General features: G+C 43.1%; 1 protein-coding gene across 1 annotated transcript in view; it reads left to right on the top strand.

Annotated features, from left to right (window-relative positions):
- LOC111146103 (BMP/retinoic acid inducible neural specific 1) overlaps window positions 1-25,494 on the top strand; it is a 171,476-nt gene that overhangs the window by 109,819 nt on the left and 36,163 nt on the right. The window contains exons 4-5 of the mRNA XM_022501493.1: window positions 3,539-3,708; window positions 6,743-6,848. Coding sequence (XP_022357201.1) covers window positions 3,539-3,708; window positions 6,743-6,848 — 276 coding nt within the window. The remainder of the gene's footprint in view (window positions 1-3,538; window positions 3,709-6,742; window positions 6,849-25,494) is intronic.

Here is a 25,494-nt window from a genome sequence, read left to right as displayed (position 1 = left end):
CCTCCGCTAGCCATTCAGTTGTCGATCCACCCATCCATCCATTTATCCATCCCACGATAACTGAACATCTCTTCTTCTGACCTAGGTGAGACATCAGGAACATTACAAATGAATCCATAGAGTCCTTATTCCACCGGGCCACCACCCACCCTCCTGGAATTTATTGTCTAAGTGCACACAGAGTCCTTTCTAAGCCAAATCTATTCAGGTCACTGTGGATTCTGAAGGACGGAAGATCACGTCCTCCCACATTACCAATGAGACTTCACGTGCAAACATGAGTGTGCATGGAACATATGGAAACATGGAAGTGCAAACATGAGTGTCTTACTCTGAACTCAGGTCTAGGCATGTGGGAACCAAAGGTTAATTTTGATGATGATGAAGCTTCTCATGGGGAGACTTCAGGTAGTGCTTGAAGCAGCTGTGTCAGTCTGTGAACACTGTAGATTCAGTTGACTTCCATATATATTCATTCATCCACAAATACTCTGATCATCCACAAATTACATGACAGTGGAATAAGGAAGGCCACTTACCTCCTCCAGGACCTCACAGCGATTTTCCTCTAGCGAGGGAGCCAGGCTATTAAGCAAGCAATCACCAGGAAATGTGGGGGGCGAGGCATTGAAGAAACGAAAGAGAGAAGGACCACGTGGTTAGAGCCCTTGATCTAGTTTAAGTAAAGAGTGGGGGATTCCGGGAAGGCTTCCCGGAGGAGGTGTTGTCTTAGGTGACATCTGAGAAGAGTAAAAGTTAGCCAGGAAGGGGGGGAGGGGAGAAAGAAAGAAAAGAAGAATTCCCACCGCGAGAAAACAGGACACACTTGTGTGGTATCGAGCTTACCTGGAGAGAATGGCGAGGGATGCAGCTGGAGGGACCAGAGCATCAGGACCTTGGAGTCCACATTCCCAGCAGGAAGGCAGGCACCCTTCTTCCAGGCTACATTCCACTGTCTGTATCCTTCTCCCTTTGCTCTCTGTCTGGTATACGGAAATGGTCCCCTCGCATCCCTGTCTCCCTGCGCCAGCATTGTCCACTAGAAATACAAGCGTGAGCCACATATGACGTTTTAGATTTTCTCACAACCACATTTTTAAAAGCAAAAAGAAAGGGAAGAATATATTTTATTTAACATAATATATCCCCAACATGGGCATTTCCACTTGTAATCAATAGAATACACTTAATGAAGGATTTTATATAATTTTTTTGTGTTTTCAGATGTTAGAAATCTACCGTGTAGTTTACACCTATGGCGCGTCTCCATTTGGATAGCCGCATATCGAGGGCACGAGAGCCACACTTGATGGGTGGCTCTCGTATAGGACAGCATACTTGTAGTCACTCAGCGACTCTAAAACAGGGACAGTATGTTACTCAATTGTCACCACAGTGCCTGCCAAACTACTCAGTGCATGCTTGCTGAGCGAAATTGAATGGACAAGATAGAGAGTCATAAGAGGAAGTTGATTGAATCTCTCTCAGGGTGAGGGCATGGTTGGGGAAGCTCACCAGAAAGATGATGGCTCACTGGGTTCTGAAGAGTGTATAGGAGTATGCCAGGTCAAGGACAGAGGAGGAAGGTTAAGAGAAAGTGAGAAAAGTTGGATAGGAATTCAACGGTCAGATGGGAGAGGGACAGAATGGCACTCTAAGCAGAGAGAAGCATTTGAAGCTTGCCCAGGGGAGGAAAATAAGCAAGAATACATCATGGAGACGGAAGGAATGGTTTGGGTGAAACTCATGGAGGGAGAGGGCAGTGAACAGACAGACTGGAGGTTGCATGTGTTAAACTGAATAGCAATGGAACAGAATTCTAGAAGCAGTCATGGAGGGACCTGAGGCACAGGAATTAGTCTGTGGGTCAGGGCTCTGCACCCTGCCTAGGATAATCACTGCACCAGAAAGCAATTTTTTTTTTCCTCTTCAACTCAAAAAGTAATCAGCATTCTAAAGAAATTTCAATGATCTTAGAGATCAGACTTTTGTCCTCAGAAAGTATTGACAGCGTTGTTCTCTGATTATCCTATTTTCTCGGGTTGAGTAGACAGAAGGATAACTCTCATATAAGTGAAATTTTACATTAATCAAGTAATGGTCATTGACGTTCCCATGTGTGTGGCAGGCGGGGTTCAGGTACTTTCTGCAGTTGGCTAATGTAATCCCATGACAGCCCTGCCCCCCTAGTTTTCACCTGGAGAAGTGGAAGGGTGGGGAGGGTGAGTGACGGTTCATACAGCTGGTGCAGACCAGGCGGTCCTGCTCCAGAGACTGCTTTTTACTACGACTCGAAACGAGTTTCATGATGACAGTGAACCGGACCCTGTTGTAGGAACTTGACCAGCACCCATTAATTTATTCTTCTGAATCGCTCTGTGGAGTAGGTGCCATTCTTCCCCTAATTTTGTTAACAAATAAACTGAAGAACAGGGAGGTTAAGAAACATCTCAAGTTCACAGGGAATAGAAGGTGAAACCAGACACATAATGGTCATATCTGTTTATTAGGCATTTCCGGATCTCCCTTTCTGAAGTTCTGATGAAGCATCTTATTTCAAATGAAAGGGATCAGAAGGTAGTACTGTTAGTAATCTGTGCACCTATTACAAAGGAAAACTTAATGGAATAAAATATATGAATCTGTGCATTCATCTCTCCCTCTGTTGCTCCACCCCACCTTCCCCTTCTTCCTCTCTAATCTCCCTCCCTATACCTGACCTTCTTGCCACGTTCTGTCCCTGCCAGATGCAGCTTCCTGTCTGTGCATTGTGCTTGCAGAACCACAGTGCCTGGCTCCTGTAGGAAAGAGAAGATTTATCGATTGAACTAAAAAAAACACTAATGTATTAACTATTTACTATCTACTATAGCCAGGCACTGGGCTTTGTGCACAGAATAGGGCACTGGTCAGTGTAGATGGTGCCCGACCTCAGTCATCTGACAATTGAGTTTTTGCTCTCTTTGAGGCACCCAGTTTTCCCTCTGTCTATCCATATGTGTCTTTAAAGAACGTCTTCTCTTTCCCTACCTCATCGATCTGCCTCTTCGGCCATCCGTCCATTTATCTGTCCATGCATCCGTCTGTCTGGGAAGGGATGCAGCAGGAGAAAGAGAGACAGGAGAAGAGGAAAGAAGGAAAGAGTAGGAAAGGGGAGGAACTGGATGTGGAGGAGAAACAGGAGGAGGAAAGGAGTATCCAGGGCAAAACCATCATTTTACAGAAGGAGACGCTAAGTCTCAAGGAGAGAAGGTGGGTTATGTTGTGGATGATGTTGGTGAGAACCACGTGGTGGGTTGGTGGAGGTTGAACTTGACAACCGAGAGTCTTCCCATGATCCTTGTCCTCCTAGGGCTTAGTGCTTACAGCCGCTTCTAGACTGTTTCTCTTTTACCATGCTCTTGATTTTCAGAAGTAGAAGGGAATTTGGGCAAGATCAGCGGGATGGTCAAGTCTATTGTCAGCAGCCAGGCCCTGGAAGCCTTCCTCCCACCCCACAGTTCAATAGGCTCCCTGAACTTCTTTCCTTTTCTTGCAGGGGAGGAGGCCTTGACCATGTACATGGACAAAAGTCGCCTCGACAGGAAGTCAGGGAATGCCACCCAAAGTGTTGAAGCTCTGCACCAGCTTGCGTCATCCTACTTTGTCGACCGTGATGGCACCATGAGGAGGCTCCATGAGATCCAGATATCAACTGGAGCAATCAAGGTAGGCTTGAGGGTGGACTGGGTGGAAGGTTCTTAAGACAACGATACTGCACGTGGGTATTCTGAGACCCGAGGGGCCGATGTGGTCCCTGTCTTCACACCCATGGAGCTGACACTAATCGTGCCCCCTGCCAGCTGCTCTGACTGAGGTGGTCAGAGACCCTGTAAGATCATGAGCACTACCATCAGGGTGACCACTTGTACTGCTGTGGCAGCCCTGGCTATGGTGATGGCGTAATTACCAACAATCCTGTCATTGATTTTTAGGCATCCTTTCTAGGTCAAAAAAACCCACAAAAACCTGAGGCTACGGTGGGTAAATGATTTTTGCAAGGATCTAGATCTAGCAAGAGGCAGATTACTGATCTCATTTCTCACTGCCCCCCATTTTACAGATAGGGAAACTGAGGTCCAAGAGCTAAAAACATTTTTTTTGTTGTTCAGGGCTAGACAGCTAGAGTACCCGAACAGGGACCAGAATTCTACTCGCTGGGCCAGTCATCAGCTATTTCTGTAATAGAATTTCAGGCTTTGTAGGTCATATGGTCAAGGTTGCCACAACTCAACTCTCCAGCTGTAACACAAAAATCAGCCATGAACAGTGTGCAAACAAGCGGGTATGACTGTGTGCCAATTTTTATTTACAAATGAGAGCTGTCACGTGCTGACCCTTACTCCTCTGCACCAACACTATCCAGTATACCCTTCCAAGACGGTGGACGTGCCCCATATCCGTGGCCAAGACAGTGGCCATTAGTCACACGGGGTTAGGGAGCCCTGGATATGTGGCTACCGAGGACCTAAGTTTTTAAGTTTATTTCATCTTAATTAATTTTCATTTAAACAGCCACATTGAGTCGAGCAGCTCTAGACTTTCGATTCAGTGCCTCAGAGCAGAGACACTTAAAAAAAAAAAAAAGGTTCTATTTTAAATGCAATAAATTCAGGGATTACCTTTCTAAAGAGAACGAGGGAGGAATTTTTGATATATAAAGGATTAGTTTTTCTCAGGGTTTCAGTGCAGATTTTTTGCATCTCACATTTTCTGAAACCCGATTATACCTGCATTCTACTCCTCAATCTTCGATCTAATTTCTTCTGAATTAAGTACAGACCTACCCTTATATTAAGACTTTCAAAAATATCTCTAGGGAAAAAGTGTGTGTGTGTCCGGGGGCCAGGGGGGAGGGGGGGTAGGGCAGGGGTATTGAGGGAGACACAGGCAGAGGTGTTAGAAATTGACCAAGAGAAAAGAAAAAATGTGGGAGTGAGTTACTGAGGAGGGAAGTAGGAAAGAGAGAAATAAATCAGATGGACAAACAAAGAGCCAGCTTATCCAAGAAGAATCGCCTCTATTGGGGGGGGATTATGTTGTTAGGGAACTCGCCACAGAGAGACAGATCTTTATGAAGCCATCAGTGTCGGAGTGAAGCAAAGGCCTGGTTTTCATTATCACCAAATGGTTCTCTACCCCCCCCCCACCCCCTACCCCGGATGGGATGTGGAATTGAGATATTGAAGCTCTGTCAGAAGATAATCTTCTTTTGTGCACCCTGCAAGTGCAGCCTGCCTCCTTACAAGGAATTTCTCAGAGAAATTGCACAGAGACCACTCAAGAAGCCATTCTTAGATCACCACTGTCTTCCATCCTCAGTCTGGGACTTGGATTTTTCTTGCCATTTCTTGACACTACCTCAAGACCCAGCTGGCCCGAATTGTCCCACTGCCAGCTGTGTTTAAGACTAGCAGCTGACCGGAGTGAGGAAGTTCTGCCTGTAGCTTTCTTTCCCAGGATCTCCTTAGCGAAATGAATTGGTAGTTTTGAGTCTCGTTCAATAACATCTATGTTAAGATTGTATGCCAAAAAAGAATATATTGCTTAGAAACCAAAACCTAATAATCCTCCTTCTATATACTGTTTCTGAAGTGCTAACCACTCCCCAAATAGGATCTCTCTACCTACTGAGGTGGGTAAGAGGATTCTGTAGAGGCGAAGTTGAGGCTGAGGAGGGGAAAGTTACTGACGCAAAGTTTCCCAGCCGGAGGAGGGCACAACTGGCATTGGGAGAGTGCTGAGTCCTGTGGCTGTCTTCAGGCCACACAAGAACCGATGTTGTGCCTTCCCAGTTGGAAGCAGACCTCAAAAGTACCCTATGAATGATCGTATTAAGTCATGGAAAGTCAAGGTGAAAGGGATGAGAAAACTCTTTTCATCCTAAACCATGCTTACTTCAAGGTTTATGAAGCGTCTTTTAGAAAATGGGGATAAGGGGCGCCTGGGTGGCTCAGTGGGTTAAAGCCTCTGCCTTCAGCTCAGGTCACGGTCTCAGGGTCCTGGGATCGAGCCCCGCATCAGGTTCTCTCTGCTTGCCGGGGAGCCTGCTTCCCCCTCTCTCTCTGCCTGCCTCTCTACTTGTGATCTCTCTCTGTCAAATAAATAAATAAATAAAAATCTTAAAAAAAAAAAAAAAGAAAGAAAATGGGGATAATGTCATTGTTCTTACCTAATTATGCGTGTGTATCCATGACCCTTTCTAGAGGTTTGGGGTAATACAGTGCCCGTGTTTGAACATAAGCCACGTGTCAGGCACATCCGCCCATCATGCCTCGTTGCCTAACTTTCCTGGAAAGGATTTACTAGCCTCGGGTCGCAGAAGCTTAGAGAAGTTGATTGACTTCCTGAGGTCGCACAGCAAGTTCACAGCCCCCTTAGCATTTAACGCGGATTCTCCTGATTTCAAAGCACGTGCTTTTGAAATATGCTGCAGTGCTTCAGTGTGTTAATTTGTATCATACTTAGAGTGACCTTGTGACATGAGAGCCAGGGGATGGCTCCAGTCTATGAACTTGATTGCTCTGCTTCCCTGATGTCCGTTTGGTGATAGCCCAGGCGTGGCCTTGGCTATGGCAAGGTGCCATTGGCTGAGGCCACGACACTTTCTCTGCCAGCTCTGCTCCACTGAGGGCTGACTCTGCTGGGCCCTGTCTGACAAGGGCACCTGTCTCACACCTGTCACCCTCATTGTCCACTGCAGGTCACAGAGACACGCACCGGGCCTCTGGGCTGTAACAGCTATGACAATCTGGACTCTGTGAGTTCCGTCCTTCTGCAAAGCACGGAGAGCAAACTGCACCTTCAAGGTAGGATGCCCATGGAAATTGGGGACCAGAGAGGGTAGAGGGGAAGGAGACACTGGGGATTTTGAGGAGGCACGATGTGGAGGGAGAATGGAGAAGAAGAAGAAAGACAGAGAAACCGATAAAAACTAAGAATATGGAAATGAAGACAGGATATGATGCGTTTTTAAAATTTTAACGTATACAGGACATTAATTCATGGTTATTAATTAGTTTTCAGATATAAAGTATGAAAATGTGAGCCTTATCTGATTATTTTGATGAAAATGTCTAAACAGTGTTATTTATAGATGCTCCAGACCTAATATATATTAAAGTTTCATATCTTACCATCAGAATTTCCTATATTATTGTGTTTGATTTTCAATGTATTTTGGCAGGTGTTATTTGAATTCTAAGAACTATGGAGCATTTTATAGCATTGTTGGTTCTGCGGAATCTTCTTTCTCCTTATTCGGTAATCATCTGTGATCTTTAATATATTTATACACACATACGTGTGTGTGTGTGTGTGTGCACATGCTTTTAGAGTTTACAAATGAGAACACTCAGTGCTGGCTGGGTGTACAGAGACAGACACTCAGGCACTGCTAGCAGGAACGCAACAATTATGGGATTACCTGGGTGATATATATAAACATGTATTTTTTTTTTAAATGTCTTTTTTTTCATGTCAGGTCCCTGTTAGGCGCTTCCTATATACTCATGACCTGAAGGAAAATAAACTCTTTAAAATAGTCATTTTACCCCTATTAATTCATCATAAAGAAGTGAGAAGATACAGGAGAAAACAGACAAGGCTTTGAGTACAGAAAGTGTTATTTCAAAAAGCATAATTTATAATAGCAGCAAAAATGTAAAGATCTGAATTTTCCACATGAGGGGACGGAGCCAATGAGGTAGCTTCCACACAGTATCATATTAGGCAGGTATGAAAATGTTACGTATAAGAATTTCCAAGAATAAATGAAAGCGATTTGATCTAGTGTTTACTTAAAAATGGGTAGTTTCTGATCGAATATATGGCATGATCTGAACAATGCAAAAGGATAAGGGAAAATAATATTGCAAGGAAAGATGTAGAGATGTTAAAAGAGGTTACCTTTGGGTGGTGAGGTCGTAGATGATCTATTTTAGGCTTCCAGTTCTTTTTCTAACTTTTCTACAATGATCATTTATTAACTTTATAGTTAGAAAAAAAAATGGCATGCTTTAACTTTGAGCAGACTAAAAACGTGACCTTCTAGAAAGGTATCTGATAAAGGTGATTCTGAATGTCAGTGGGAGGAAAGTGCAGTTGAGATTGGCAGGTGGAGCTAAGCAGAGCCTAATATGACTTTTATATTCTAGTTCCTTGGCAACCCTTTGATTCATGCTCCTGTTACAGAAGATGGTCGGAAACTGGTGCAGGGAGGGCTTGGTAGTGTCACTTGGGAGCACTGAACGAAAACCCCTCCAGGAATTTCAGGCCATGAAAGAGTCTTAGTGTTCAAAGAAAAGACAACACAACCAAAAACCTCAAACACGCGAGGAATAACCCTGTCCCCTTTAGTAGAGAAAAGAGTGGACAGTGGGTTTGGTAATAGCCTGATAAGAAAGTAGATAAGAAAGACCAATCTGCTTTGGGCGTGCCAAGATTTTCAACTTACCAGTTCCTTGTGCTACCTGTGGCGACCTTGTGAAGTGAGAGCAGCCTTTGAATCCGGAAGTTTGGCTTCCACCTGCACTTGACAGCCCCGCTGTTCATGTTGGCAGTGGAGATACCTGTGAATTACAATTGTAGTAAATTTAAAAGGGATTAACACGATGTTACCAGGAGGTTATTAAGATCTTAGAGACTTCTAGAGGCTGATTAGCCATGAAACTAATGAAGCTCAAGGTTCAGGGCTTCCCCATCTTCTGTGTCCCCAACTTTTTTCATTCTAAATATTTACTTCCACAATTTATTTTGAGTTCCTTGTCTCAGTAAGCAATTACAGTAGAAGCCTCAGTTTTCCAAAACCCAGGTCCACCATTGGTTACATTATTAGAGGTATGTCGTCCACCCAAAAGGGGGTGATATCCTTTTCCTATTCTAGATTGGTCCGAGCCCACCTGGAGAATTGGATCCAAGTCTGGGCATCTAAATTCAAGGGGGACTAAGAAGTTGCAGTGCTCCTGAAGAAGGCTGTTTTATGATGAACAGCTCAAGAGAGTTGACTTGGGGCAGTAGGATTTGTCTGCAGATACCTCAAGGGCTGTCTTGCAGAAAAGATAGTCAGATTCATTAATGTGGATAAAATGAGCCAAACGTGATCTGCTTGCAGGAAATGATAAGGATCCCAACTTTCAACTGGGATGAAATAGATCTCAATTTAAGCTCCATATAAAAGAGATCTTCCAGTGCACATTCATGCCCAAACCTGCAATGCTCTGTTGAAGTAGGGGGTGACTCTGTTATCAGAGAGTTGTAAGTAAATGGCATTTGGTAGAAATGGTACAGAGATTTTTTTTTTTTTTTAAGATCTTATTTATTTGTTAGAAAGAGAGAGAGAGAGACAGAGCGAGCGCACAAGCTGGAGGAGTGGCAGGCAGAGGGAGAAGCAGGCTCCCTAAGCAGGGAGCCTGATGCAGGCCCTGATCTCAGTACCCTTCGGCTTATGACCTGAGCTGAAGGCAGATGCTTAACCCACTGCCACCCAGGTGTCCCTGTTATGGAGATTGTTTAATTGTCATTCCATTGGGTTGGGTAATTGAAGTAGATGGTCTTAAATTCCTTTTCATTACTGATTCTAGGGTTTTATAAAGACAGTGAATCACCCAACATTTATAGAGCCTGACCACATACCAAATCCAATGCTAAACCCTGTGCATGAGCACCAATCAGTTCAACTCAATTCATCAAATATGTACGTATATAGAGATACCTTCAAGGATATCTGTATAGATAGACATATTTTTTAAGACTCCATGTTGGCATTGAATTAGGCATAAGGATATAGTGCTGAACAAGACAGACACAGTTTGTGTCCCAAGGAAGTATTCACTCTATCAGAGAAGATGGGCTTAAACAAACAATAATAGGCATAAGAAACTGTAGTGGGGAAAAATCCTGGGGCTTCCTTGTACCAGACAGTATGGAGACTGAACCTACTAGGGAGTCAGAGAAGATGCATAGGATGAAAATTGGAGGATGAAGAAGAGGCAGGGGTGTGGATATGGAGGCAGACAGGGTCTTCACAAAGGAGCACAGGAGGAAATGAAAATGTCTCAAGAGTTAAAGCAGAGACACCAGTGGTGGGAGAGACCAAACAATCCTTCAGATTCTGGAAGGCCTCCGCATCACATTAATGACTTGAACACTCCTTTGAGGGTAATGGGTACCATGGAAGGATTTTTGAAAAGGAGGTACATGAAAAGGTTGATATTTTTGGAAGATCACAGTGGCTGTCATGTGGTCAATTACTTAGACAGGAGTAGACTGGTGGCGGGTGACCAGTGAGATGGGACTATTGCAGCAATGAAGATGAAATGTCACAGATGCAGACCATGAAGGTAGCAGCTGGGGTTGAGAGAAATGGACCAATTTCAGAGTTACTTAGCAGGCATCATGACCAGAATTGAGTGAGAAGACCAGGAAGAATTTGGATAATCTGGTGAACGGAGTGTGGGGATGAGACAGAGAGGAAGGGCAGGGAAATACATAAGATTCAAGGTAATATGCAATATAATAGAGATAGTAAAAAATAATGCATACCTTTATGGAGATTCAGGAAATGGAATAATTCACTCAGACTGGCTAGGTAGAGGAGTCATAGAAAAAAGAAAAGAAAAAAAAAAAACCTGAAGAAGAATAATATTCTCTTGGTGGAAGAGAAAAAACAAACAAACAAACAAAAGCTTCTTAAATATAAGACAGAAGACTATTTCATGACTTTTGGATCGGCTTGTATTTATTCACTAGGATACAAAAAACACTAAGTACCAAGAAAATGATTGATGCATTGAACCACATTAAAATTAAGAATTTCTGTTCATCAGATGCTGCTATTCATAGAATAAAATTGCAAACTGTAGAGTTGAAGGAAATATTTGTGATACATGCATCTGACAAAGGACCCTTGTGCAAAATACATAAATAACTCCTAAAACCAACAGGAAAGAGGCAGACAATCCAGTAAGACACGAAAATGGGTAAAAGACATGAACAGGCATTTCACAAACAAGACTATTAAAATGGCAAATAAACATTTGAAAAGGTGGATTAACTTTTCTAGTCCTCAGAACATGTAAATTAAAGCCACAATTCAGTATTCTGACATGGCTATCAGTCTGGTTCAAATGAAAAACAATGACGATATCAAGGAGTGACAGTGTAGAAAGGTGGAAACTTAACATGCATTGCTTGTGGGAGAATAAGTACGATCAGTTTGGAAAACTCTTTTTGCCTCAATATGTCCTTGTCCTTTGACCCAGAAATTACAGTTCTTGGGAATGTGCCCAACAGAAATGGGACCTCTGTTCACCAAAAGGGGTGAATGTTCATAGCAGCTTTATTCAAAATAGCCTCCAAATGGAAAGAGCCCCAATTGTCCATCAACAAGAAAATGGATAAATCGATTGTCGTGCATTCATATGATAAGGTACAACACAGAAATGGGAGAAAACAAACTATTTTTCTATGCAACAACATAGAAGTGTCTCATGAACATAACATTGAGTAAAAGAAACCAGACACAAAAGCTTACATGCCGTGATGATTCCATTTCTTTGTGGGTCAAAACAATGAAAACAAATGCACTGTTTTAGAAACTCAGAGGGCATTAACCCTTGGGGAAGAAGAATAAGAAACTCACAGGAGATGGGAGAGATTTCTGGAGGCCTTTAAAATGTTCCGTTTCTTGATCTGGATGGCAGCACATGGATGTGTTTACTTTGTGAAAATTCATAGTGCTGTACACACATGATTTATATGTATGCATTTCTGTGTATATAATATGCATCTATTAAACATTTATTTAATAATGTGCTCCATCTTGACATCCTCTGCAAGGAGAAGAAATGAATAAGGCAGAGACATAAAAGAGCAGGAGGTGGTCCAGACCTGCTAGAAGACAGCTGCACAGACTGAGGGTAGAGGAGTCAGAAATAATAATGATAATATTGATCTAGCGCTGCCTTAGGTCCTGGGGACTGTGCGAATTTATTTGTATTGTATTTGTATTCATTTGTCGGTTTTTATTTATCTTAACTTATATTTAATTGTATCATAGAATTACATTTATTACCTTTTTAAGTCTCACACCGTTCCTCCGAGGAAGGCGTAAACGAACGTCCCTACTTTGTAGGTGAGGACACGGGTGAGAGAGGTCACTCAGTGAGTGATCGAGCTTGACATTTAACCCTTACACTCTGCCTTCAGAGCTTCTCCTTCTCAAAATGCTGGTGTTCTGTCTTCCTGTTTCCTCTCCTAATTCCACTGAAGGATTCTGGGAAGGGAGGTTTATTTTGGTGGATCGAGGGTGATGTGAATGGCGCTCTAATGGCATTCACCTCATGGTGGTGTTTCCTCCGCTTTTCATGAAACAGGGCAGACGTAGAAGGAAAGAGGAAAAAGGAAAGAGGATTGGAGGACACTAGGAATGAGAACGACAGGATCATAGAAACGATCACAGGCTATTAGTAGTCAAAACAGCAACAGCTAAACTGGTAGTAATAACGCTAATGGCATAATGATAACTTCTTATTTTTATACTTCTCTCTCCAAGAAGCCCATTGAGCGTTTTGCCGACATTGTCATGTAATTTAATCTAGCATCCATCTGGTGAGGTATACAGAGAGCAGAGCTCTGCCTTAGTAGCTCACTGATGTGGAAAGGGATGCAGAGAGAATATATTACTGAAATCTAGGATGATCCATAAATTTATTCATTCATACATTCATTCATTTAGCAATATTTATTGAATATCAATTCCATGTCAGATATTGTTTTAAGAGCTAGATATATAGCCATGAATAAGCTAAGTCTCCGTCATTTTGGAGTTTATATTTAGTGTGTGGGTGATAAACAAGTAAACAAAGAAATATATTTTCTTTACAATCAAAGAGATGGTGAAAGAACAGGTCATGTAGAAATTTGTAGACCATGGAAAAGACTTTAGACTTAACTCTGGATGAAATGAGAAGCTGTTGCAAATTCAGGCAGTGGAGTAACCTGACCTGACTTACATTTTAAATGAGTCACTATGACTGCTGTGTGGAAAAGACTGTAGAGAGGGCAAGAACACAAAAAAGGAACCCAGTCCAGGAGCTATCATACCACGGTGAGACAAAATGGTGGCCAGGACCACGATAACAGTGATGTGGGTTTTGAGAAGTGATTGCATCGCAGGTACATTTTTAAGTAGTGCTGACATTATTTGGTAGTGGACTGAGAAAGCCTTGAGAGAGAAAGAGAGAAGCAAAGCATGATCCCAAAGTTTGGCCTGAGCAACTACAGTAATGGAATCCCCCTACTGATATGGTGAAGACTGTGGGAGAGGTCACCTTTGATGAGACACGAAGAGTTGGGTGAACCAAGTTTGAGAAGTCTATTAGAGATACAAATGCGGATGCTGAGTGGCATTTGGAAAGTCGGGGTTGGGGAGAGAAGTAGAAATATAAATTCACATAGAGATGTTATTTAAGGATGTGAGATTGGGTGAGAGGACCTTGGAGAAGAGGGTAATAAAAACCAAAAGAGGAAATTCAGTTCCTGAGCCACGGGGAATTTTATATTGAAGTGTTGGGATAATGGGATGATAATAAGGAACAAGAAAAGGAAGCTAAGAAGTGGCTGGGAAGGTGGCTCGGGAGTGATGAGAGCATGGTATCCTGGAAGCCAAGTAAAGAGCGTTCCTCAAATAGGAGATTGTGGTCACATGTGTCCAGTGCTGCTGGATGGGATGATTAAGATGGGGACTGAGAACCGAGTCGTGGATTAAGCAGCTCGGGGGGTTTTGGTGAACTTGACAGGGATCTTCCAATGGAATTATGGTAGTGAAAGCCTGAGTAGAATGAGTTCAGGAGAGAATGGGAAGAGAGGAAGTGAAGGGGATGTAGAGACAACAGAGGAACAATGCAACAAATGTCGCCACAGCAGAAGGCGATGGGGAGTCCGTGAGTTTTCTTCTTTTTTTTAACATAGAAGCCACAAAACTTCTATATGCTGATGGGATCCTCAGAAAGGAAAACATTGATTCTCTGAGCAGGAGGGATACTTTTAGGGTCATAGTAGAGCAGGCAAGAATGAGTAGGGTCTCGTGTATGGCTGGGATTATATACCTCAGAAAAGAGCGCCTGGAGCTCATCCCCAGGGAAGAGAGGGAAAGGAGAGTTTTCGTGTGCATCCCAGATAGGATGTTGGGGAACACTTTCACGTACTTCTAATTACTTTTTGCAGATAACAGTTGCATGATTTTTCACATTTTAATGTCTCTGAAATTAGAATGTTTCCTATAACTGATGGTGTGTCATAGTTTAACTGGCAGGGTATTTTTTCTTCATGTCCATCAAACCGTGATATGTTTTACAATGAACAACACCTTAGACTCACTGGCATGTGATGCTTTTCTTAATGAAACAGGAGCGAGGTCACTAGCCCCGTCTCAGTTTCCAAAACAGAAAGATGGACAGGAGGGAGGGGAGGATCTTTAAAAGACGGGAGGGTAGGCAGGGAGGGCTATGGGAAGAAGGAACAAGATACCCAGGCATCGTCTTGTCTCTGCTTCCAGACGGGACCACCTGAACCTGTTGGACTTTGAGAGTCTTCTCCTCATACCTTCACAATAAAATGGTACATTTCACTTGGTCTCAGGTCATTTTCTCCCCCCCCCCCCACCTTCTTCTTTCTTCGTTTGTGTCTGGTTGAAACCTCAGCTCCTCCCAGACGAGGCTCTATCTTCTATCACTCTGGCACTCAGGCAACGTATTGCAACATTTGCCCGTCTTCTAGTCTTTGTGTTATTCCACCATTCAACACACATTCACTCTGGGCCTGTAAAATTTTTTACATTTCATTAATCTTTTTGCTTTCTTTTTTTTTTTTTTTTATGATTTTGTCCTTGTACACATTGTCTCTCCCAGTTCCTGGACTTGTACCTCTTCCGGAAAGCTTCTCTTACGCCCTCTGTCCGGGTTGTCAGGCATCCTGCCCATCGCCTTCCCTGGGACCTGTCACACCAGAGTATAATCAGCTTATTACGAATGCGACTCCCCAGCTCAAGAACCAGGTTCTCACTGGTAGGGATCACCGGTCTGTCTCTAGAGAACTTGATGCATAAACAGTAGTCGGAGGATATTTATTAAATGAATTTCTGAAGAAAGGAATGAAAAATGAACAGATCAGCTTCTAATGAGCTCTGCTCTCTCTGACCTCGTACACTTCTTGTACGTCATACTGGATTCGGTTCTGCCTAATGACCGTTTGCTGAGGGCCCACCATAGGCCAGCCGCTGCACTAACGTGCACGGGACAGCCTTTCTTCAAAAGTGTGTGCACCTTTTCTAGCAGATGTTACATCTTTAAGGCAAGAGTTATGTCCCTTAATCTTCCAAATGCCACCTCCTCCGAGTAGCCTCTTTTAAGACCTCTTCTGTGGCATGATTTATTTGTTTTTATTCACCTTGCAACATATTTGTCTGGGTTTGGGTTTTATCTCTTCCATTAGATTAGATGATAGGCTTCTCTAGAGAAGGGATTTTTGCCTTGCCAGCTCTGCTTTTTATTCTGTTCAGCAGTGCCATGGACATAGGAACTCTGTATGTATTTGATCAGTTCGGTGTTTTCTTATGATTCGGTGTTTTCTTATGATTGATGGAAGGGGGGATACTTAGAGAAGAGGAGAGAGAAGAATAAGAAGGAGGGCAGAGGAGAGGAGGGAGGAGTGGGAGAGGAAGAGGGAAAGGGACTTGAGGGAGGAGGAGGAAGAGTGGAAGAGAGTAAAGGAGGGAGGGCAGGGTGAGCAGGAGGAGGGGCTGAGGAAGAGAAGAGTGTACCACCCCTTTCCTCGGTAGCTGGGCATCAATGATGGAGTGAAGAGGGTTATTTCCAAACTCATCCCATGACAAGTAGTAGAAACGAGGAACAGAGTGTAGACATGTTTAACGGGATGAGTTTTCGAGCTGCTACTCCCTCTTAGCCATTGTGCTTATACCTGTTAGCCATTTCAGCCCTCCCACCAACTGAGCGGTAGGGATCATGCTCCCCATTATACAGATGGAGAAATCAAGACTCAGAGAGATAAAGTCACTTTCCCAAGGTTCTCCTGGCTTTTCATTCCTTGTCTCCTGGGCTCCAAGTCTTCTTTACTCCCTCTAGGGAGCTCTGAGGCAGCGCAACACATTCCTAGGTGTGAGGAGAATGGGAATAAGCCCTGCCCAACTGCAATAATAGAAGAGAAGGGGCAGGATGTGATTAGGTCCGTTTTTCATAAAGGCCCCTCTGCCCGCCCTCCCGCCCCCATCACTCCATGTGTCCTTGGGACCCCGGGGTGGAACGCAGAGGGATTATGGCCAGTGCCTGCTCTAGTCAGCAGCTTTGGGGTGAGTCCTCCGCAGAATTAGCCCAGGTGGTGGCTTGTGATTAGGGCCTTTCTTGTCTGATTAGCAGGGCCTGGGTGGCACTGACAGGAACAGGTGTTTCCGCCTTCCCGTGGCTCTGTCTGTAAGGCCTGCTGACTAGAAGAGCAGTGTCTCTGTGACCGAGGGAGTGTCGTCTTCCACCCAGTTGGCTGCATCCAAATACTGGCTTTCCTTCGTGTGCCAAGAAGCACTCTCTTCTCAGCCTTGTGGGGAGAACAGGAGTTCCTCTTAAGAAGTGGATTGAAGAAATCAATTAAAGACTCAACTAGAGCACAAATAGACTGGGGAAAATCCAGAGGGCAGACTTGGTAGTGATGAGACCTTGGACTTGTTAATTCCCTGAGCTTCTCTAGGTCTTATGATCGGCAAAACAGGAATAAAAACACCTTTGCTGCAGAGCCGTTGCTCTACATGTAGTTCTAGAAAGGTGTAGAAAGCACCTGACTTAAAAACCAATTGGTCCGATATAAAATAATCATTGCACTTACGATGCACGCCTTAATTCTCATGTGCCAGGTGAAAAACTCCATTTCTTTATATCAGTATCTCATGTAAACCTTAACGGAGACCCATTTTCCAGATTTGGAAATTGAGGCTGGCTGAAGTTAAATAACCATCTTGTGGGTGGCAGAGCGGGAATTTGAACCCAGACCCACTCAATGTCAGTGCTCTTAAAACATATTGTCCTCAACCTGAAACCTATAAATCAGAATCATGATTTCTATTAGAACAAATAGTCCCACAGCCTTTTCTATGTGTTTATAGGCTCTGCTCTTCACTTTAGAAAGTCTATGATTTTCCTCAAGTCACTTGATAACTTGTATACCTTTGTTGGTATGCCATTTCTGTAGCTATTCTCAGGCACTCAAAAAGAGCCAGAACCAGGAAAGATCAAATACCCCTAGACCAGAGATTACTGATGTCTTGCAGTATATATACCAACGCAATCTCTGACCTGGGGACGTCTGGAATCTTCGTAACTGTAGCCTCACACTTGTACAGAAAGAGGTGGAAATTCTGACGGGATCGAAGCTGGTATTGAGAGAAGGTATCAGGACTCATCTCTTAGCATGTGGCGTCTGTACCTTTCAAATAGACTCGTGGCCAAGGACACAGCAGGGCAATGCTGACTGATAAATAGTCAGTGTGGTGAGATGGTCTATGTCAATAGCCATGTCCTATTAATTCCTTGTTGGTCTCATTGGCAGGGCAGAAACCAAGCATCACGATGCCCCAAAACTAAATAAACCGCCCATGAAAATTAATGCATAGATTCCATGTAGATAAGGTACCTGCTTATTTTTTAAGCTTATTAAATCATTTTTTGTCACAATGCATCTTACTCAGAATTAGCCTCTCCTTTATCATTATTGCTATTTTCCAGATACAGTCTACCTTGTCTTATGTACACAATCAGACATACCACTACTAACTTGTAATTCACATCCCTGAGAACAGAAATCATACCCTTTTTTATGCATTCATTATTCACTTCTCTTTAATTCAGTGTTTAGCTCATAGTAGGTGCTCAATAAATATTTACTGATTTTAAAGTAATTTGAACTGTCAAATTAATTTATTTAGAATCTCAGTTTTTTTATTGGGGTAATATGTATTACATAAAGTTCAACATCATAACCACTTTAAAGTGCACCATTTATTAGTGGCATGAAGTAGACTCACAATACTGGGCAATGGTCACTACTGTCTAGTTCCAGAACTTTCTTAGCAAATAAAAATTCTGTATCCATTAAGCAGTCATTCCTCACCATCCGCCCCCTTCCCTTCACTGGCAGGCAACCAGTCTGCTTTCTGTCTCTATGGATTTGCCTTTCCTGGATATTTCATATAAATAGAGTAACACAATATGTGGTTTTTTTGGTGTCTGGCTTCTTTTTATTTAGCAAAATGTTTTCGAGGTTCATCCATATTGTAGCATGTATCAGTACTTTGTTCTTTTATGGCTGAATTAATATTTGATTGCATAGATACACCACATTTTGTTTGCCCATTCATGGGTTGATGGACATGTAGATTGTCTCCCCTGTTTGACTTTCATGAATAGTGCTGCTCTGAACATTTGTATACACGTTTTTGTTTGAATACCTGCCCAAAGTTCTTTTGGCTATATACCTTATGAGTAGAATTGCTCAGTCATACGGTAATTGAATTTAAAAAAAAAAGTTTATTGCAAAAATAAGTTTATCTTGTGATAGGTTGCATGATTCCATTGTTTTCTCCCCTAAGACAATTATATGTAAAAATGCACTGTCATGTGACTAGCAGTGCTGCCCTGTGGGACATGTATACCTCTCAGCGAGATGGCATTGGACTTGGCCACATGGTTTGTTTTTGCCAATTGAATGTAGGAGAATATATCTCATGCTTAGTCTTAGCAGCCACATGAGGAGACAATGTCTGGTGTGGCTTTTGCTCTTTTCCTTCCATCATGATAATGATATATGCCTTAGCAAAGCTGCTCCTTTGAGTCTAGAGGAAACACAAATCAAAACCATGATGAGATACCACCTCACACCAGTCAGAAGGGCTAAAATTAACACAGGAAGCAACAGATATTGGTGAGGATGAAAAGAAGGGGGAAATACTCTTACACTGTTGGTGGGAATGCAAACTGGTGCAGCCACTCTGGAAAACAGTATGGAGGTTCCTCAAAAGGTTAAAAATAGAGGTGCTCCTTGACCCAGCAATTGCACTAAGTAAGTATTTATAGAGGATGCAAAACTACAGATCTGAAGATACATGCACCCCAATGTTTATAGCAGCATTATTAACAATAACCAAACTATGGAAAGAGCCCAAGTGCCCATCGACTGATGAATGAATAAAGGAGATGACATCCATATACACAATGGAATATTACTCAGCCATCAAAAGGAATGAAATCTTGCCATTTTGAATAACATGGATGGAGCTAGAGAGTATAGTGCTGAATGAAATAAGTCAGAGAAAGACAGATATCATGATTTTACTCATGTAGAATTTAGGAAACAAAACAGATGAACATGTGGCAAGGGGGAAAAAAAGAGAAGGAGAGAGAAAGAAATAGACCATAGGAGATTCTTAACTATAGAGAACAAACTGGGTTGTTGGAAGGAGGTGGGTGGGGGTTGGCTAGACGGGTGATGGGCATTAAGGAGGACACTTATTGTGATGAGCACTGGGTGTTGTATGTAAATGATGAATCACTAAATTCTACTCCTGCAACCAGTACTACACTATAGGTAAACTAAGTAGAATTCAAATAAAAATTTGGAAGGAAACAAAAACGAAAACAAAAATGAAGAAGACATCCGGGATAGAGCCAAAGCTCAGCCAACATAAAACATGAGAAAGAAGTAAACCTTTGTGATGTAAGCCGCTGTGATTCTGAGGTTATTTGTTACCACACAGTAACTTAACAAAAGCTCAATAATACTGAAATATCGGATTAAACAGCATAAACCACACTTAATTACTATAGGACTTCTCAGTGCCTTAACCGTGCTGTGTATCATGAGTCTCAAGAAGTAGATTAAATACAGAGTTTCCTGAATGTATTTGATCTTGGTTACATTTGCAGATCTGTGACTCTGTAGCACACAACTTGGCAAATGCTGGACTGTTCATACCATTTGGGTTCAACCCTGTCCAAAATAACTTTTTCAGACTCCTTTACTCTTTTCTTTTTTTTTTTAAGATTTTATTTATTTATTTGACAGAGAGAGACACAGTGAGAGAGGGATAACAAGCAGGGGGAGTGGGAGAGGGAGAGGGAGAAGAAGGCTTTCCGCTGAGTAGGAAGCCTAACGCAGGGCTCGATCCCAGGACTCTGGGATCAGGACCTGAGCTGAAGGCAGACGCTTAACAACTGAGCCACCCAGGCACCCCCAGACTCCTTTACTCTTATGAAAGTACAGAGTTCTTTTTTTTTCTTCTACTGAAACTGGTGTATATTTATGTGTGTTATTTTGTTGTAATTTTATATTTATGAATCTTGTTCTCTCACCCAACTGGAGCTCCTTGAGACCAGAAAAACTGTGTTTTACTCAGTTTCTCTATCTCTGGCATCAAGTTCAGCACCTGTTTCAAAAAAGCTGGTGAGTGAATGGACTTTACTACAATTGCTGGATAGTGCAACTCTATTTTTGCATACATGTTATGAGCTAACTCTGTGCTTGATATCTTGCAAAGATTGCAAAAAAATACAAGAAACAGTTACAGGTCTTAAGAGTCATAATGTGTAGCAGTGGATCCAAAACAGAATGTGTGCTAAAATTAATAGTCAGGACCTTTAGCATCATTGATCTCTTAGGGTGTTTTTTGGCTGTGTTTGTTTGTTTGTTTGTTTCTCAGATGTTTCTGAGCACCTGTTCCTTTCACTACTGAGTCAAAGTTGAAATAGTTTTAGATTTCAAGCTATGATGTTGGGAAAGATGATACAAGTCCTACTCAGGAAGGACGGCTGTAGAGAGGTGGGACATGCAAGGCACAGAGCAGAGAACCACAGTCCTCTCTGAAACACGTTCTGTCTCAATTCGCCTTCATTCAAACATATTTCCTGGAAACCCGCTACTGCGCTAGCTCACAGGGAAAGGGAACATGAACGAGGCATTGCCTCTGGCATTCAAGGAGATCACAGACCGGGAGGAATGTGAATATAAACACACGTAACATGGTGTGATGGGTGTCCTGTTAGAATTTGAGTCGTGAGCAAGGAGCTTTTGGTTGCCAGTGGAGGGGATGCCTGAGATCACCAAAGTTCTCTGGGGAAAGTGATAGAAGACAGGGTGAGGACAAGAAAAGACATTAGTCCAACAACTATCCTAAACTACGAGATTCCCATGCGTTACCTAATCTACTTTGTTTTCTAGTTCATGGAGGTATCAGTTACATACAGAAAAGTTCAACCTCTTGAGGTGAAGAGTTCTGTGAATTTGGAATTTCCAGTCATGTGATGAAGATACCACCAGAGTCAGGATACAAAACGGTTTATTTGTTTTTTATATGGACCCGACCACGGAAGCTTTAATGAGGAAGCAGAAGCAGAGACGTTAAGCCTCTTGATGTTAGCTTCCCAGTGTCCTGCAGTTAATAAGAGCTGGAGGCATAAATTTGAACAAGAGAGAACTTTCTACCTTTGTGGGGCAGTGGCACTGATGTGGCAGGACGTGCCAAGGAGAGGGAAATAGAGAAGATTTGGAGACATCAGCTGATCGAGGGATCGGGTGGCATAGTTTTGTAGGTGTCACAGTTGGTTTTTATCATGACTTCTTTGAAGAGGCTTTTAATTATATTAAATCAACCTCTTCTTCTTATACCCTCTGTGAGGGTATCTTCATGCTGAAATTTTAAGAAATTGAATTTTAAAAGTATGTTGGCCTTCGTATCATACTTTTGACCATACTCTCTTTTTGAAAGTTAAAAGTGGGGGTGCCTGCGTGGCTCAGTCGGTTAAGCATCTGCCTTTAGCTCAGGCCTTGATCCTAGGGTCCTGGGATCGAGACCCACATGGGGCTTTGTGCTCAGCTGGGAGCCTACTTCTCCCTCTCTTTCTGCCTGCCACTCCCCCTGCTTGTGCCCTCTTGCTCTCTGTCAAATAAATAAATAAAATCTTTTTTAAAAAGAAAAAGAAAAGAGGAAGTTAAGATTGTCATGCAGAATTCTCCCTGCCCCCGACCCTTTTGTCAGCACTCCTCTGTGTTTGTGTAGACCCTTCATTGTCCTTCTCCTCAACTAAGCAGAAAGTTTCAGGAAAGCAGGGATTTTGCTTCTAGTTCCTTGCCCTTCCTGCAGGGTCTAGAAGATAACCTGGCCCGTCGCCGATGAGGCCAAATCCATCTTTGCTTAATCAGTGAATGAACAGCAGCACAGAGTAGATGCACAGAAAACCAAGGTTGAGCAAATCTTAATGGCCAAATAGTCCAGGAGCTGGCAAACTTGCTCTGTGAAGAGCCAGATGGTCAATGTTTTAGGCTCTGTGGGCTGCACGCATTCTCTGTTGCAACCACTCAGCCCTTCCACTGTAATGTGAAGGCGGCGATAGACAGCCCTGAAACAAATCTGTGTGGCTGTGCTCCAATAAAATTAATTACAAAAATAAGCTGCAGGTCAATTTGGCCCCTGGGCTGGAGTTTGCCAAATCCCATATAGGTGAGGTTACGCTGTGCTAACGAATCATCCCAGACTCTCGATGGTTGGCAGAAGTGAACGCTCCTTTCTTCCTTACGCTGCATCATGGTCGCAAGTCAGCTGTGACTCTTCCCCTCCCATGGGATATGGCCCGTTTTTGTGGTGATGGGATAGACGGATGGATGAACCCATGTGTCTGTTCTTCTAGCTCTGTTTGGGAAGTTGTACCCATTCCTTGTGCTCACATTTCATTGGCCAAAATGTGTCATGTGAACCCATCTGAGTGCAGAGGCTGCAGAGGCTGGAGGGGTGTATAATTTTTGAAGGGAGGACACTGCTGGGATGGAGACCGAAGATAAGTTAATGATAACCTCATGCCCTTTGAGCCTTGGGTTCTTTAAATTCTGCCTGTACACTTCCAGTGATGAGCAGTCTTCTACCTACAGAGGCAACCTGTTTCATCCCTCAGAACCCCTGATATTAAAGAGGTTTTTGTTTTATTGTGCTGAATTTCATTTACTTGAATCTTTCATCTAAAGGTTCCAAGTCTATTGCTTAAGGTCCCAGAGAAGACAGGAGGATCCTTGGGAACACAGAAGGTTACTCTACCCAGAAGGGGGTGCCAGAACCCACCCACTTTCCCCCCCGGGTAGCTGCCTTTCTTCATTTCCCCCGAGTGCAAATGACCCATCACGGAGACAGGGCTGAACTTCTGAATGAGATCATAGCCTTTTCGCCCTTTCTGCACGGTTTCACCCGGTGAATTATCGTCTTATTTTCATTCCACTCCAATGAGCTGTCAGCGATGGATACTGTAATTCACAGCAATAGAAACACAAACAGATGGGTAATTGACCTGCATGCCTTCATTACACTGGAGTTCAGAATGGCTGTTGGAGCCATAAAGTCCTTTATCTGCCAGTCTGAGATCCCTGGGCTTTCACAAGGAAGGGGATCAGGCTGACTTTCTGCAAAAGGTTTAGTCCTTGTTGTTCTCCCCACCTTGTGTTTTTCAGAAATGGACAGAATTTGACAAGCAGAACTTAGCAGGTACAAGGCAACATCTGGGACTCCTATGGGGCTCAGAGGTATCTGTAGGGGGCCACATTCTGATGCAAGAACAGGATAAAACAATATTTCTACTCAACCAAAATAGAATCTGTATTTTCCCCCCTCTTTCTCTTAGCCCTAAAAGAAATTGGGCATTTAATGGGCAAGGAAATAGGTCAGAAAAGAGGACATCCATCGAAACTACTACTATTTTAAGTAATTATTATATAGAGTAAAATAAAGTTCATCCAAAAAAATAAGCAAACAAACAAAACAGAAAGATACATGGTTCTTGCCTTGAACAAGACTTTAACCGATCCAGGGTGTTCAGATACTGACCCATCTTTGCTCGTGGTCCGCTCTTGGCGGGGAAACTGGTTCCTCTTCTTTATCTACTATAAACCATGCTCCTGTTTCAAGATCTACCCACATCCCACACACATCACGAAGTCTTCCATAATTATTGTCTTCAGGTTTATTTTCTTTCATCTTTGTAATATGTCACTGGTTGATTCAATATTTATTTATTTTTTTAAAAGATTTTATTTATTCATCTGAGACAGAGACAGTGAGCACGAGTTAGGGGGGTGGTGCAGGGACAGAGGGAGAGGGAAGGGGAGAAGCAAACTCCTCGCCGAGAAGGAAGCTGGACATGGGGCTCGATCCCAGGACCCTGAGATCATGACCCAAGCTGAAGGTAGATGCTTACGGACTGAGCCACCCAGGCACGCCTCAGTATTTATTTTTTTAAGATTTTATTTATTTGGGGCGCCTGGGTGGCTCAGTGGGTTAAAGCCTCTGCCTTCAGCTCAGGTCACGGTCCTGGAGTCCTGGGATCGAGCCCCACATTGGGCTGATCAACAGGGAGCCTGCTTCCCTTCCTCTCTCTCTGCCTGCCTCTCTGCCTACCTGTGATCTCTCTCTCTGTCAAATAAATAAATAAAATCTTTAAAAAAAAAAAAGATTTTATTTATTTATTTTACAGAGCGAGCCAGGGCAAGTGGGCGGATGGGTAGAGGGAGCGAGGAGGAGAGAAACAGACTCTCCACTGAGTGTGGGGCTCGATGTCACAACCCTGAGATCATGACCTGAGTCAAAGCCAAGAGTCAGACACTTAACTGACTCAGCCACCCAGGCACCCCTATTCCATATTTAAAATATATTTATTAAATACCTGCTAGGTTCCAGGTGTAATGCTGCTTTTTGGTTTTTTTTTTGTTTTTTTTTAAGATTTTATTTATTTATTTGACAGAGAACACAAGTAGGCAGAGAGGCAGGCAGAGAGAGAGAGAGAAGCAGGCTCTGCACTGAGCAGAGAGCCCGATGTGGGGCTCGATCCCAGGACCCTGGGATCATGACCTGAGCTGAAAGCAGAGGCTTTAACCCACTGAGCCACCCAGGTGCCCCAACTGCTTTTTGTTTTAATCATCAGTGCAGTCCTTTGTCTCTTGTACTTGGATTTTATGCTTTAGTTTTGAATCTCCAAGTAGCCCCTCTGTGTCCTTAGAACGTGAAGCATTTCCTCCAACAACCCCCCATGTACTACTTGTTGAAAGAAGAGAAAGAAGCTAAGAGTTCCTCACAGCAAAGGAGCAGGATCAGGGTCAGAGATGAAGGTTAGACTGCACCCCCAAATCTTAGAGGCACCTTCAGCTTGGTTGATCTGGTTCCCCTCTCCCTCACTCACCGAGCAGTCCCCTGGACCAGGTGCCAGGTTCGGACAGCAATACCGTGTCCTTGAACAGGTATTAAGAAATTCAGTGTAGGGGTCCCCAGAAAGTTCTTCTGTTACTCTAGTGCTCCCCAGTGGTTGCAACTCAACAGTGCAGTGAGTCCTCGTTTCTTTTTCTGAATCCCAGCTTATACCCTTT

Source organism: Enhydra lutris, unplaced genomic scaffold (assembly GCF_002288905.1).
Source record: "Enhydra lutris kenyoni isolate GAN:26980312 unplaced genomic scaffold, ASM228890v2 scaffoldscaffold13, whole genome shotgun sequence".
Lineage (NCBI taxonomy): Eukaryota > Metazoa > Chordata > Mammalia > Carnivora > Mustelidae > Enhydra > Enhydra lutris.
This window is presented reverse-complemented; position numbering and strand designations above follow the sequence as displayed.